Consider the following 16551-nt stretch of genomic DNA (forward strand, 5'->3'; position numbering starts at 1 on the left):
CCATCAGTAGAAATCTACCCTCTTTATCGTTTACATTCTTTAATACCTGCCAAGGGTGTGTCCCAGCTAACGCTATCATTACCCCTCTCTTTTTTGGAGTGGCTACACATGATGAAAAGCATATGATGGGGTAGCGCCTATGATACACTAACTTCTCATGGCATTTTTTAAGATGTGTCTCTTGCAAGAGAACTACATCCACTTTTAAGCGCTGCATCTCTTTAAATATTAGTTTGCGTTTCATAGGCGAATTAAGCCCCCTCACGTTCATGGTTACACAGGTAATCACTTTGTCTGCCATTTCCAACCATACATCAGCTGATACAACCACCACCTAGTTCCCCCCTCCCCCCTCCCTATCCCCTTCCCTCCTCCCCACCCATCCTTAAACCATAAACAACATGTCCCTCTCACCCAATTGGACATGTCTTTGGAGGTATGATTCAATGTCCCGACAGCTGTGCCAGCCTACTGAATATGTCTGGCCCTCGAGCTGATAGTCAAAGAAATCCTCGCCTGGTTTCTGCTAAACATCCAAAAAGAAGGAAAAGCTTCAATTTTTTGTAATCCATAAGGAAACTCTAGCTCACGTGTCCTTGTCCACCATAGCTGTGTGGCCCGATATTTGCCGTCTCAGGCGTCCACGTCCACGGAAGACCCGCTGTCATTTGGACTTATAGCTCTTTGATGGGTCATTCGATGAATGTGTTCGGCCCGATTCCACCGACGTCTCCGGTTCCATATATTCTTGGGCCTCGTCCATCGCTGTCACTCTACGCTGTTTGCCGTCCCGATAGAATACTAGGGCAAACGGGTATTGCCATTTATATTTAATGCCATCTGCTCATAGGTGCTCTCTGTCAGCGGGCGTAATGCTCTTCTACGCTTGAGTGTTGTGGCTGAGATATCTTGAAATAATTCTATAGGGTAGGTTTCCCAAATGATAGGGCCGTTCGCCCTCGTCTTATGCATGACCTCCTCTTTGGTTTTGAATTCTATAAAACATGCCACAATATCCTTGGGAGCGTTAGCTTTACGCAAGCCCAACGCCCGGTGTGCTCGCTCTATCCGGATAGATTCAAGGGCCACAGCCTGCTCCGGTGTGGATAGAAGTTGGGCTGCCAATGCCTGAACCACTTGTTCGCTTTTGTTATATTCCAGCAGTTCGGAGATCCAAGATGGCGACCTGAAAGGAGTGCGCCAAGGACGCTCCTGAACCTGGAAAAAAAAATTTACTTGAAAAATACCTCTGTGGGATTTCCATATGCCGAAACGGAGAGGAAGACAGAGACCAGGCCCTGTGGTCCCCGCCTCTCCGTCAGCCAGAGCGATGGATCGTTTCGTGGTGCCAATGGCAAACTCGATCGGGAGCTGAGGTCTCGCTGGCGGGGGTTGCGGAGGCAGGAATAACGCCCCCCCCTGCCTGAGACAGATGTATCGCTCAGCCCGAAGCTGAGAGTTTCGCCGCCCATGCCTACTACCCTCCAGTGCGTCTCACAACAGGGTTTCCCGCCCTCCGAAGTGGGAGCGACGTTTCCCTGCAAACAGGCCAGACGCCAAAGGAGGACAACAGAGACCTCTTACGGAGGTTGGAACTTCACAACATGGCGACGGCGTTTCGGGAGCAGAAACAGCTGAATTGGGGGAAGGCACACGGGAGGAATCTGGAAACATTGTAGAGACTCTGAGTAAGTCTGCGTTATCAATGAAACCTACCAATATTACTTTAGAGACAATATGGGACGCTCTTTTGATCCTGGAAACTTCTATATCTCAAAAAATGATAGTACTCTACCAGAACTCACAAATTCCCAGTGAAACTTTAACAAATATGGATCAAAAAATAAAAAAAGTTCAAGAAATAAGTGAGAAAAATGCTAAGGAGATTGTCACAGTGCAAACAGTTCAAGCGGACCTCATTAAAGATAATGCTAAATAGTAGTAGTACATAGAAAAATTGAGATGTTAGAGAATCAACAAAGGTCCAGAACTTTGAGAATTATAAACTTCCCAGAAGCAGAAATTGATTTCACCGTTATTGACTTTTAAAAAATACTTGCTAGAAATTTTGACAATCTCAGAACAAGCCTGTCCACTGGTGTCTAATATTTACTACTTACAACCTTTTAAAAAAGAGGTCAGAGATGGACAGATTGAAGCTGGAGAAAAAGATTGACATTTGATTCATTAAATCTAACACAACTGATAGAAGGGGCAGATGAAGATCTGGACGAGCAACTCTCATAGTCACTTTCGTTTTACAAACCAGACAGAGATTGGGTATTAAGGTTATTTTTAGACATAGGAATTAAATGTTTTCTTGGTTCTAATATAGAATATACCCGGATGTGACCAAAGTGACTCAAAAGAGACGTCAATTATTCCTAAAATTACGTTCGTCAGTGCAACAATTGGGAGGTCTGTTTTGGCTAAATTACCCCTATAAGTGTGTGGTAAACTTAACTCAGTAAAATATATATTTTTTTGAACCCTCACAATTAAAATCTTGGAAGTGTATAAGAAACTTAATAAAGAAATTTAAAGATATTCCGGCAGTTCAAGGAAGTCCCGTATCCTAATGTTTGACCGTCGGCTCCTGTTCCTGAGGTGTTCCACCTTATCAGTGAGGAAGCGTACCTCTGATTGCTGTTCCAGCAATTGTCTCTCCATCGCGTTTATAGAATCTGCGTGTTCCTCTAAGCCAGCCTCAGTCTCATTGACTCTGTTCCCCAGCTCTTTTACCTCTCCCCGCAGGTCAGCTCCCAGCTGGGCAAATTCTCTGCGCATCTCTTTCATCTCCGATTTTATGTCCTGGAACCATGTTCGCAGCTGGTCCCATTTATCATGCTGCAGTTCGCCATCTCCTTCTTCGCCATTCTCTGTAGGATTAGCTGGCGATCGTGGCCTCATGGCACTCCCGCTCACGCCTTTTTCCGCGGCCTGTTTTTCTGGTGCCTGTTCTCGCTGGCGGTACGCGAAAGTATTTAAGTCCGTCTTTTTAAGCTTAGAATTCGACATCGCTAGGTCTGCGATCTTTCTTCTCGCCTCTAGCGCTTCTCAAATCCACCCGAGGGCTCAGACAGCGACATTTTTTATCCTCTTTTTAGGCTGGCTATCGGGAGCTCCACTTTCAAGCTGCCATTGCGGAGCGTGACGTCCCACCATAATACATCTTAATCAAGATAAAATCATTTCACAACAGCAAACATCAGTTCATGACCAGTTTTGTGCTTGGTTTGTTTCTTTTAGTCAGATTCTGGCATGATCTCCTGACCTGAAATTCAGATTGCCGAGTCCTGTACTAGCTTGGCCTCTATCATATACTCAGTGCTCGGTTCTGCTAAGTATTTTCCTTCCACAGATACACAAAATTGGGGAAAATCCTTTCCTGTGCTTGGTGCCAAGTGACAGATGAGGAGGGGGAGATGAAAAGACCTGTCTGGCTAGCATATGGCTAATTGGTTCAAGAAAACTCAGTCAGTTGAATCTAGAGGTAAGATGTCTCTGCTGGGAAATGATAGTTTCAAAAGAAATGCAAAACCTCTGTACCCAAAGCCTGAAAAAACAACTCAAGCTTTCTGCTTTTTAGTTATTGCTCAGTGTTGATGGACTGTAGCTCAGGATAGTCTCCCGTTTGTGGCATCCTCAGACAGCTGGCTGGTTACTATAACCCAGGAAAAAATTTAAAGATGTGTCTCAGCCTTTCCCTTTTGACACATTGGGACTCATTTTAAAGCACTTAGACTTACAAAGTTCCATGGATTAGTATAAAACTTTGTAAGTCTAAATGCTTTGAAAATGCACCTCATGGTGTTATATGGTAACTCTCGTGATGGGCTCAAGCAGTATTTTCAGGAATCTCTGATACAAAATCAAAGCAAGACTCGGGCAAAAAAGCATCTCAAGGAGAAATCCTCCTACCTAATATGCCTTTTCATTCTTATGCTGAAGCTTCCAGCCAGTGTGGCTTTCTGGTTCTATTTCTCTCTCTGTTGATCTTTTTTTTTCTTTAAATATTTTCCCTTTCAACTCTCACAAAATACCATTTGGAAAGTAAGAACTCCTCCTAAAATCACAGGTCAGGTAGCTTGGGGATATTGCTGGACTCATCACTTACTTTGATCCTTCTAATTCAAACAACTTTGAAAATCTGTTTCTATTGACTGTGGCAAGTATGAAATCTCTCTCTGTGTATCAAAAATATGAGTCTAACCACTGTGATCCATGCCATGGTGATGTCACAGCTAGATTACTGTAATGCCCTGTACATTGGTTAAACCAAACAGTGTTTGCAGCAGCTCCAGCTGGTTGCACAGCTGATAGATGGGTGCAAACCCTTTTTGGTTTAACATCACATCCTTCCTGCAAAATGGATCAGCACCTTACAGAGTCAAATTTAAAACTGTCTGATTTTCAAGGCCCTCAGACAAAATGGGCCAGAGTACCAAAAGAATAAGTTATCCATCTACACACCATTGAGGCCTTTAAAGTCATCCCAAGGAATATTGCTATCTATAACCTCATCAAAGGAAATCAATGTGATATCCGCTAGCGAGCCTTCTCAAGACTAGCCCCACCCCTGCATTCTAGTACTCACTCCCAGAGGTGCTACACTAAACTCAAGTCTACCTGTACTTCAGGAAGCAGGAGAAAGTCTGGCTCTTCTTCCAAGTCTATAATACATATGGCGGCTGACTATCCACTCAGCATCTGGACTAGCTTGTCACACACCTTGTAACTAAGACCAGATCCATATACGTTATTCAACAATACATATAATTTACCTTCAGTTAGGCACCCATCTCTTTATCCCAACAACTTTGTTTTACCCATCATCCTATGTGCCTATATGTCTATATTAAGATGCTCTATATTATATCATACAGACCTCTTCACATCATTTCTTTATTATTTGAATGCTCTAATGTATGCTATTAAGGTTTGCCATTCGAATTGTGCTCAATATCATAACACCCCATCTACATTGCTAAATGCTCAGTAGTAGAAAAAACTTATCACAGTATTTCTAAATGTTGTGGAAAGACCATCATGTAGAAAGAGCAAAAAAAGACAACCAGCACTGGAAACCCAGGGGTCATTTATAAAAGGTGCACTAGCCTTTTTAGCACGCGCTAACCATGTAGACGCCAATAATATTCCTATGGACATCTACATGGTTAGCACGTAACTACTCTTTACCGCACCTTTGCAAAAGGGGCCCCTAGTGCATAATCTTCACTATAATCATTGGCCCACAATTTTCTTTATTTGAACTTCACAAATATTGTGGATCAATGATTATAGTGAAGATTGTGTGTTCGGTTTGGCAGTGTAATTGGCTTTTTTTTGCACTTTCTATGTGATGGTCCTTCCACAACATTTAGAAACACTGTGATAGGTTTTTCTACTGAACATTTCGCAATGTAGATCGTGTGTTATTGATACTAATTTATCCCACAGTCCCATGGCAGTGTTTTGGGGATTTATTAATTGCTATCTTGGATATTTGTATTGTGGTGACATATGATTTATGTTATCTACTAAGGGGTTGTTATTTGTATTGTGCTGACATGGTAAGTATTGTATAAGTATTATATGACTGCCCTTTATGCTGCAATATCATTTGTACCCTATGATTTTTTTGCAGTGCTGTTAAATGTTTATATTTCTAATCCTGTATCATGTTCTATTACTGGGTTTCAATTTGTCATCTCTAAGTTATTATTATTATTATTATTATTTACGGTTCGTTTCTACCCCACATTTTCCCACAAATGCAGGCACAATGTGTGAGAAGAACCTCATTGATGTTTAATATTTGGTTATTTTACTATTGTTATTCAGGTAACAAAAGTTTTATGTCAAGTTATACTGCCGTACACCACCTGGGTGAGTCTCCTCAAAAAGGCTATTAATAAATCCCAATAAATATATATATGAAAGCATATACCTAATTTTTCTGTTATTATGCTCCTATTGACCCCGCCTATTCAATTTTACACACTTACCCTAAGGCCCCTTTTCAGAGGTCAAGGCAGATGACAGTGCCTGGGTGTTAACAGGCTACTGAAGTGCTCAGTTTTTCTCAAAAATAAGATTCAAAATTTTTAAAAAGGAGAGAAATTAAAATTGTTTTATTTGTTTGGTCTATCAACCACATTATTAAAAACACAGATTTCTCTTTGCTTTACTGTATCAAATCAGGGAATTGACCAAGACAGTGATTAGCTAGAAAATAATGTCCCGCATGTCTCCCCCACCCTGCACCTTGTGATTGCAAAACATTTCTGTTTTCTTTCTGTAATGGTGTTCCACCAGTGCAAGTATTTTGCAAATAAATAATCAACATTGGAGGAAGGCTCTTGCATAGTCAAAGGGTTTTTTTTTCCTTTAGAACCTGATTCAAAGAAAGACACTTGGATGTAACACACATGCGGCTCAGCACCGAGCACCCCTGCCACCTGTGAACACCAAGGCACAATTCCGAGTCGCTGCTCCTCAGCTCCTTTGCTTGTGCTCTGAGAAGGTGCTCAGTACTTCCTCAGCTCCATTCTGATGCTGACTTTCCAGCTTTCCGTTTTACAGAGGCAAATTTGACCGCCACACGATGACAGTGATGACAAGGATCATCCCCAGAACCAGAAGGATCCACTGGCCGGCTGCGGCTTGGCTTTCTTCCAGAGACATCCCCAGGAAACTGGATTTGGCCACAGGCTGCTCTTGGGAGGCTGGGAAAGAAAAGAACTTGTTTAAATGATTTAAAATATTTCTTTACAAAAAGTGGGGCAGATGCATGGAACAGCCTTCCAGAAGATGCAGTGGAGATAAAAACAATCACTGAGTTCAAGGAAGTCTGAGACAGGCACAGGAGATCCCTGGTTGTGAAGAAATGAACAGAAAACCAAAGATCAGCTGGGACGTAAGTCTGGAGAATGAGAGGGGACCTTTAGATCTATAGTCCATGTTTCTTTGTTACAGCGGCCTCCACATTGATCCCATTCTCCCACAGGTTTCTGATATAGTAGTAGTGAATGTGTATTTACAGGACCAGGCTGTAGTTCACAAGTAGAAAGGGTTGGAAGCACGCAGGAGGAAGATTTCAGTCTTGCACTGCCTGAGCTGTAGAACTGCCAATGAACCAGATGCTAGATGGCTGGGATCGGGACCTCGTTGATTAGTCTGATGGGCAGGAGGTAGCTCAGAAGCACGAAGAGTGAGTGACTAGAAAGACGAACGTGGCAACGACACGGGTTCATGTTGGGAACGAGTGAAGAGAAATAGGGTAGTGCCTGAACTATGTCCTTACAACAGGAGGAGGAGTGGCCTAGTGGTTAGGGTGGTGGACTCTGGTCCTGGGGAACTGAGTTCGATTCCCACTTCAGGCACAGGCAGCTCCTTGTGACTCTGGGCAAGTCACTTAACCCTCCATTGCCCCATGTAAACCGCATTGAGCCTGCCATGAGTGGGAAAGCGCAGGGTACAAATGTAACAAAAATAAAATAGATACTATTGGAGATTCTACATGGAATGTTGCTACTATTGGCGATTCTACATGGAATGTTGCTATTCCACTAGCAACATTCCATGTAGAAGGCTGCGCAGGCTTCTGTTTCTGTGAGTCTGACGTCCTGCACGTACGTGCAGGACGTCAGACTCACAGAAGCAGAAGCCTGCGCGGCCACATTGGTGACCTGCAAGGGCCAACTTCTACATGGAATGTTGCTAGTGGAATAGCAACATTCCATGTAGAATCTCAAATAGTAGCAACAGTGGAGGAGTGGCCTAGTGGTTAGGGTGGTGGACTTTGGTCCTGAGGAACTGAGTTCGATTCCCACTTCAGGCACAGGCAGCTCCTTGTGACTCTGGGCAAGTCACTTAACCCTCCATTGCCCCAGGTACAAATAAGTACCTGTATATGTAAGCCGCATTGAGCCTGCCATGAGTGGGAAAGCACAGGGTACAAATGTAACAAAAAAAAAAAATGACAACAGGACTAGAACGGAAAAACATCACAACAAATAGTTTTAGATTGATCCTATGGTTTAGAGCATTGCACATTTTCACAGATTTATTTAAATGGCACTGAAAATTATGATATGTTTTATTAACTGGCACTGAGAATTATGTTACTTGTTTTCGGAGTGATCTGTCGCACGTTGAGACAGTCGTGGGCGAAATTCTGGCCACAGTTGGTGGGGTCAGCAGCAGAATACTTATAGCACCTAAGACTGAAAGTTAAGTTTTGGGGGGTTTTCTAATCCGCAGTCATAGTTTTAAAAGGATATCCATAAGGATTAAACCCACATAGAATTTTAAAAATGGGTGATTTTAAATGCCTGTGAGGTAAATTACCCTGGTAAATCCTGCCACCTATACAAAAAGAAAAGATGGAGGTGGGGGTTCTGAAGCTTCCCCCCCCCCCCCCCCAAAGAAGGTCATACTCTAAGTGTGGGATTTATTGTTAAGTACATAAGTTGGATATTTAAAAGAGCTATTATTTTGGAAAAGAAAAACCACCAGGTCAACCAATAAGGAGGAGCAGAGATTCTGCAATAGTGACACAGTCAGGAAAAGAAGGAAGTGGGAGAAAGGAAAGATGAGGAAAACAGGGGACCCTGGCAACTAGGGCAACAGGTAGATCATTTTATATGAATCTCCTTGTGTTATGAGGGAAATTCAAGAAATGGCACTGAAATGTAAGCACCGAGATGAAGCATGCTGAGCAAAAATTCTATAATGGCAGTTAAGTGTGAGCACTTATGCCAGCTCAACGGTTGCCGTAATGCTCACATCCAACTGTAGGCAATTAGGCGCATACATGATAGTATTCTATAACGTGTCCCTAACTGCCTTACATATCCCTGACCCACCTGTGCCCCTCCCATGTGCCCTAACTGCCTTACCCATTACTGACCCACCTGTGCCCCTCTCATGTGCCCTGCCTTACATGTTCCTGACTCACCCATGCCCCTCCTATATGCTCCTAACTGCCTTACCATCCCTGACCCATCCATGCCCCTCCCCCTGTGCCCCTAACTGCCTTACATGTTCCTGACCCACCCGTGCCCCTCCCATGTGCCCTAACTGCCTTACCCATTACTGACCCACCTGTGCCCTGCCTTACATGTTCCTGACTCACCCATGCCCCTCCTATGTGCCCCTAACTGCCTTATATGTTCCTGACCCATCCATGTCCCTCCCCCTGTGCCCCTAACTGCCTTACATGCTCTTGACCTACCCATGCCCCTCCCATGTGCCCCTAACTGCCTTACCTGTCTCTGGCCCACCCATGCCCCTCCCATGTGCCTCTAACTGCCTTACTCATCCCTGCCTCACTCATGCCCCTCCCATGTCCACATCCCACTTGAAGTTACGTGCTCTGAGATTTAAGCGTGCAACTTATAAAATAGCAAGAAAGGAAAGTTGCAGGTGTAACTATTAATTGTTGCCCATTAGCACCAACTAAGGCCACTTATAGCCAATTAACATCCAAGTCTTCAATTAAGTTGCATGTGCAACTGACCTTATTCTATAAACTGCACATGCAACTTTGAGCGCTAAGCTTAAAGTTGGTTGTTCAACTTCTTAAATTTGGGGGTACATGTCTGGCTGGGCCACCAACCAACCCACTCTTTGAAGCCTCGTGTTTTTGAAGCATGCATAACAGGTGTTTTTAAAAATGTGTCTTTATGTGGCATTTTCCTTTCAAATATATCCTAAGGGGCTCTACGGCTCTCACTCCTTGGAAACCTGCATGTAGTACATACAGCTCTGATGATTTTGGGGTTAATGAGCCAGCTTCAGATGTTTTCATCAGTGACTTACTGCTCCCTCCTGGCAGTGGACTTCAAGCTGCTAGCTAAGTAGTGTTCCCTGGTGGCCATGTGCTAGACTGGTTAACAGGCATGATTCATGAAGCAGAATTGGATTTAGCTCGAATCCTTTCAGTAGTAGTGCAAGGCAACTTACATCTAGGCATTTCCTTGTCCCCAGAGGGTTTACAATCTACGTTTGTACCTGAGGCAATGGAGGATTAAATGACTCATCCAAGGTCACAAAGAAATTCAGTGGCATTTGAATTCTGGCTTCCCTGTTTCTCATTCCACTACTCTAACCACTAAAGTACTCCTTCGCAACAACTTTAGAGAAACTAGACTCAGTTCCTCCTATAAGAGTGATATGTTGAGCCATTCAGCATCTGTGCATTATTTAGTGATCACGTAGCTCAAACCCAAGTCTTTGAAAACACCCATGGTTTGGACTCCTTCCCTTCTAATATGGCAGTTCATTCGTAAGAGGAAGGTCCATGGCTCTAGACCAGAGGTTAATCCAGTCCTCGGGGCACACCTAGCCAGTCAGATTTTCAGGATACCCACAATGAACATGCATGAGATAGATTTGTACACGCTGGAGGTAGTGCGTGCACATTTATCTCATGTTTATTAATTGCACATATCCTTAAAACCTGACTGGCTAAGTGTGTCCCCAGGACTGAAAACCCCTGCTGTAGACAAATGTAACCAAGCTTATTACACACAAACAAGATCCAACCAGAAGACCAGAAGTTGAATCTATGTCACTGTTGTGCCCTAGCAGATGTGTCTAACCCCATTAAACCATGACTCTGTCTCCAAGCATGCACAAACCTGGGCTCCAGTTGTAGTCAGGCCAGCCTAGGGTCTCCTGGTTTCTTTGGTTCTCGTTGATCAACCAAGTTGTCAAGGGCTCAAAATACTTCATTAGTGCCTCAGCAGACATGTTGGGTTGGCCTGTAATCATCTGCATGGCCTCTGGCCAAGGCTTGCTAGAGCCAAGCTTCATAGCATCCCTGTGGAAGAAAACTGTCCTATTAGTCATTGCTCTACCTACTCAACTTTTCACGCTTCCCTGTATACAGAGAAACAGAACATTGCAATGAATAACAGACCATTATATTGATTCCTGGACTTTTTGAGGGAGGCATATAGGATATATATTTAATATGTACTCTTTTCATTTTATGGAGAATATACACCATCTCCCTACAATGCTGAGCTATTTCTGGAGACTGGCATTGAATATCTAATTTATTTTTGGCCAGTTCAAACTTAAATCGGCCAAGCTGATTATTCACCACTGGCTGGTTAAGTTTGAACCAGCCAAAGACAGGCCTGGAATTCATATGGTCAAATGTGGCCGCCGAATTCACACTGATAATTGGCGGATAGATGGTTATATTGTGCGATATAACCTGCTATCTGCTAGTCACTAACAGCGAATTTTCAGTGGGTCATGGCCAGCCAGGTCCCGCTAAAAATTCATGGATAGCCAGTTATGAGGCATTTCACTGGCCAGGTGCTGATTCTGGTCAGTTAAATGCTTTCGAATATCAGGGGGTAGGATTATAAAATACTAGCACTTATGTGTGTGAATGTAGCATTCATGCGTGTAAGAGCCAGTTGGGTGCTAAGCGGTATTCTATAAGCTTATCGTCTAACCTGCATAGCGTGCAACAGCAAGGGGGGCATATACATGGATGGGAGAAGAGCAGGGCATGGGCCACTGGTGGCAAATGCTGGCCTTATGCTCTGTTTTATAATAGAATCTATGTACCCAGATGCCATTATGAAGTTTGCGCTCAGTATCCTGCATTTTAGTGCCCAAATTTGGGCTTTCTTTATAGAATTGCCCCCCCCCCCCCCCAGAGGGCAGTTCTATAAATCAGGACACCTATTTGGCGCCTACTGTGTAAAGCAAGTAGGAAACTAGCACATAGCTATTATTATTTCCAGGCATATGTGTTCACATCAAACATATAAACGGCAAGTGACCGTACTCACTAGCAAATGCGCAGTACAGACTTCCCTCTCTGTCCCACCCTTGTGTCAAGACGTCATGACGTCAGAGGGCGGAACAGAGAGGGAAACGGAGTCGAATTGTCGGACGCCGCCGCCGCTGCCGCCTGGAAAGGAACATCGCACAACACAACCTCCACCTCCTCCCCTCCCCATCCCCGCCGCCGCTCCCGCCCCCCTCCGTGCCGGGCCCCCTGCACTGACCTGACAGCACCTCTCACCTCCGTGTGGAAGCGCTGCAGGCAGCAGCAGAGCGATCTGCTGCTGCCTGCAGCACTTCCACACGGAGGTGAGAGGCGCTGTCAGGTCAGTGCAAGGGGCCTGGCACGGAGGGGGGAGGGAGCGGCGGCGAGAAGGGTAGCTGGAAATCTCGCCCGTTTTTACAGGCTTAACGGCTAGTACAAACATAAATGACTAGAAGACCAACATTTACGCATATACTGGTCACCTAACTTTAGGCGTCTCCTTTCATTACTGAAAATGACAAAGAGCTGTTAGAGTCTTTGACTAAGTATTTGGATGAGAATAATGGGTGGAGGATGCGTCAGCGTAAATGAGCATAAAAGTTGGCAAAAACTGAAGTGATCTTTGTAGGTAGGTATTTGAATCCCTCTTTGCTCTATGTTGTAAAAGTATCAGGGAATGGATCGGCTCTTCAAAATTTAAGAGTGGCAATTTCCCACCCCTTCCCCTCTCGTGGATCCCTCCCTTTATCTTTCACCACCCTCCCTCCCTCACGCAGTCTAACCCCTTGATTCTGAATTATTGTAAACCATTTTGCTTTGCCTTGGCTTTAACCCTTTAGCGTCCAATGTTCCCGTAATAAGCCATATGGGAACAGATTGATGGGAACAATGGACACTAAAGGGTTAAAAGCAATATATCAAATAAGTTGAAATAAATTAAATAATCTAACAAACATGTAATCACGGGTGATAGGTCCACGACAGGGTCCCAGAACTGCAGCTCTACAGTACAGCGCTCATGTCACACTAATGTCTCTCAGACTATACTTACGCAAGGAGCTTCCCAGCGTTTGTTGATTTATAGATGTCGCATTTGTGCAGAGGCCCCTGTTGATTGGCCGCTTTGCAGAGGGCCTCGTGGAACTGAAACTGGATCACAAAACTCACAAAGTATCTGTGAAGGAGAACAGAGCAGACCATGTCCACCAATTCACAAATCACCTTTTCTCTAAAGTGCCTTTTTCGAACCAGCTTGCTTCATTTGCTCACAATCCGTTACACTGTTAAGAAAGAGCGTAAACCACGGTACACAGACGCAAGAGACTGTTGACCTGTTTTGAGTTGTTAACAGAGTGATTCAAAACATGTAACGGTTGAGGAAATGGTGGCATAAGCTACAGTTCCTACGGGTAGCCAACCTAGCAGAACAAACTCTATTATGAGGCCAAAATACAGTTGTACTTTATTTTCAAGTTTCAGCTTCCAGGAGGGCCGCTACATTTTCCTCCCCTTTTAAAACCAGTATGACCCTTCAGGTCAAACCTTTTTGGTGCTCTTTCACATATTGATACTTTTGTGTCACTTTTGGGCTCATTTTCAAGAGAAAAACATCCAAAAAGTGGCATAAATCTGCATTTGGATGTTTTTCTATGTTTTTAGACGTTTTTCTATGAAGTCCGTCAGAAGTGTGTTCAAATCACAAGGGGGCTTGTCAGGGACATGTTAAGGGTGGAATTTGGGCATTCCAAACACTTAAATGTTTTTCAGCCACAATGGAACAGAACAAAACCGTCCAAGACTAAGACGTTTTGAGCTAGACCTGTTTTTATAAAGAATAAGGCACAAAAAGGTGCCCTAAATGACCAGATGACCACTGGAGGGAATCAGGGGTGACTTCCCCTTACTCCCCCAGCGGTCACTAACTCCCTCCCACCCCCCAAAAATGTGATTTAAAACATTACCTGCCAACCTCAGATGTTATACTCAGGTCCATTAGAACAGCATGTAGGTCCCTGGAATAGTCTAGTGGTGGGTGCGGTGCACTGCAGACAGGTGGACCCAGGCCCATACCTCTCCCTACCTGTTACACTTGTGGAGGAAACTGTGAGCCCTCTAAAACTCACCAGAAACCCACTGTACCCACAAATAGGTGCCCCCTTCACCCGTAAGGGCTATGGTAGTGTAAGTTGAGGTGGTGAGTTTTGGCGGGCTCAGCAGACAAGATAAGGGAGCAATGGTGAGATGTGTACCTGGGTGCATTTTATGAAGTCCACTGCAGTGACCCCTAGGGTGCCCTATTGCTTTCCTGGGATGTCAGGGGGACCAGTCTACTAAAAATGCTGGCTCCTCCTACATCTCAATGGCTTGATTTTGTACGTTTTGCACTTGGACATTTTTTGTTTGAAAATGGACCAAAACACAAAACGTCCAAATCACAAAACCTGGTATTTTTGAAAACAAAAGAGACGTTTTTCTTTTCTGAAAATGACCTTCTTTCCCATTCCGATTTTGGAGGTCGGACTTAGATGTCATATCGAAAATGCCCCTCTTTGTGATATAAAAAATAATTAGAAAAATATCTGGGCTTAAGACCTTTCTGACCCAGTACTAAGACCAGCATTTGGACTCCCAAATAGAAGCCCCACCAGGTGTAGTGATAGATATGGTTACTCCCGTTTTGTCCAGGCCTTTTCCAGTTGCTCAAGCCTCTACTTGGCTCTTTCTCAGTCACCTGCAGGTATAGAATCACCCATATCATGATGTGCCCTACCACACAAGCAATGTGAGCAGTCACAGGCAATGGAGGAGGAACAGAGCCTACAGCCGCTTTTAACAGATGGCATGCACCCATAAACCTGCAAATGGAAATGGACAGAGAAGCACCAGGCATTTCATCTACCAAAGGGATCCCACAGCAATTCCATCCCTACCTGACATAGGGCACGTTGGCAGGAATATGAAACTTTGAACCTGGATCAAAATCATTTTCAGATCTTGGCACTGGTGGGCACAGTCCCTGGTACTTCAACCTGCACAGAAAGAGACAAAAGGAAGCATTATTGATCTGGGAAGCAGTGCGTATCAGCAGGATTAATGATGTGCCTGCTACGGAAGTCCCAAGAGCAAGCTCCTCTCCATCCAGGCTTAGTCAATTCATTAACTGTTCAGATGGAAAGGCCCTTAATTGTTCTAATTACATAGTTCTTTGTGTCCTATTTCTATGCCCTTATTAGAATGTAAAGTATAACTAGTCAATTCTAAACCAGAATGGAGGCAGTTTGCAAGCATATACTGTCACTTTTGCACATATAAATTTTGGAGCATGGGACAAGTAAAAACCAGGAATCCTGTAAGAATCCATTATCATGCAGTGAGTTGCCTCAGGGCAGATGAGATAGTCTGCCTTCCTCTGTTGGTTGCCCTCAGGCTTATTGAAATCATATAAATGGGATACTTTGGTTTCTCTTGAAAGGCTGATTTTATCAGCTTCAAGCTGTCCAGTCCAAGGTTATCTACTGTCCAAAGCAAACCTTCAGCTGCACCCCCCCAACCTTCTTAGAGGCTGCTCAAGGCAATTTGATGCCTGAGGTAAGGAAGGACATGGTGCCCCCTTCAAGAAGCTCAAAAGGAAAAATCCCCTCAGAGCTCTGGTCAGGAAGTGGAGAGAGAGGGAAGGATCCCTCACACAGAACACTGGCCAGGAGGTTGCTCCAAGAAAAAAAGAATGTATCTTATATTCCCAGGATATATTTATTTATTTGGATTTTGTCAATACCATTTTCAGTAGTAGCTCACTGTGACTTACATTCAGGTACACTAGGTATTTCCCTGTTTCTCTGGAGGGCTCATACTCTAAGTTTATACCTGAGGCAATGGAGAGTTAAGTGACTTGCTCAAGACCAGAAGCAGCAGCTGGATTTGAACAGGGCACCTCTGGATGTCAAGACTGGTGCTCTAACCACTAGGTCATTCCTCCATGCCACAAAATAAATAAATACTGTAAATACATGTGGCCGTCTCTATGGAAAGGTGATTAAAATAGCAGATTCAAAATGTTGAGAATGGCCAATTTTTCATGTCATGGGTCCATAAGCAGTCTGCAAAAGTTACATGCTTGAACTTCTGTTACTTTTTTAAATTTTTTCTTATAAAAGGATGGAGTTTGGACTGCTGTATTACAATTTGCTGCCCTAACAAAATTAATTAAAACCTCATTTTTTATTTCTGGTGACCACCCTTCTCCCAGAGATATTCACATATAATATAGCAGGGCTTGACAAATCCTCAGCACCAGGTCAACATGATGACTGGAAATTACCTTCCGATGCCCAGGATTTTCTTGACCTATACTGCCGTGGCCATAGGGAACAGAAGCTTCTGGCCCTCTGCAAGTTTGAGTCACAGTGCAAGAATTCCAGCACTGGTCTCGGTATCTCAAGCACTGTTCCCTCTAAGCTGAGCGAAGAGTCCTCCACCTACAGTCCTGCCAGTGGGGGGTGCTGTTTCACTATTACATTTTCAATAGTGAGGGACAGGCAAGCTCTGCAGTACTCCAGGGAACCTGACTGTCCCTGGTGATTGAAAATACAGTATTGAAGCACCACCTTCCACTGGCAGCAATGCAATTGGAGGAACTCTCATTCAGCTTAGAGGGAACAGTGTAAGATTCATGAGACCAGCACAGTGTAGAAACTCAGCAACAGTCTCGCAAGATTTGAGATACCATGACCAGCACTGGAGTTCTTGCACTA

The 16551-nt window shown here is 44.0% G+C and overlaps 1 protein-coding gene across 1 annotated transcript in view; it reads right to left on the minus strand.

Moving 5' to 3' along the window:
- Positions 1-6119: 6119 nt before the first annotated feature.
- ACE (angiotensin I converting enzyme) overlaps positions 6120-16551 on the minus strand; it is an 87848-nt gene continuing 77416 nt past the window's right edge. The window contains exons 22-25 of the mRNA XM_030221319.1: positions 14731-14829; positions 12852-12974; positions 10647-10828; positions 6120-6728 (exon numbers count right to left, since the gene is read on the minus strand). Of these exons, the coding sequence (XP_030077179.1) occupies positions 6580-6728; positions 10647-10828; positions 12852-12974; positions 14731-14829 (553 nt within the window). The 3' untranslated portion in view covers positions 6120-6579. The remainder of the gene's footprint in view (positions 6729-10646; positions 10829-12851; positions 12975-14730; positions 14830-16551) is intronic.

Source organism: Microcaecilia unicolor, chromosome 12 (assembly GCF_901765095.1).
Source record: "Microcaecilia unicolor chromosome 12, aMicUni1.1, whole genome shotgun sequence".
Taxonomy (NCBI): domain Eukaryota; kingdom Metazoa; phylum Chordata; class Amphibia; order Gymnophiona; family Siphonopidae; genus Microcaecilia; species Microcaecilia unicolor.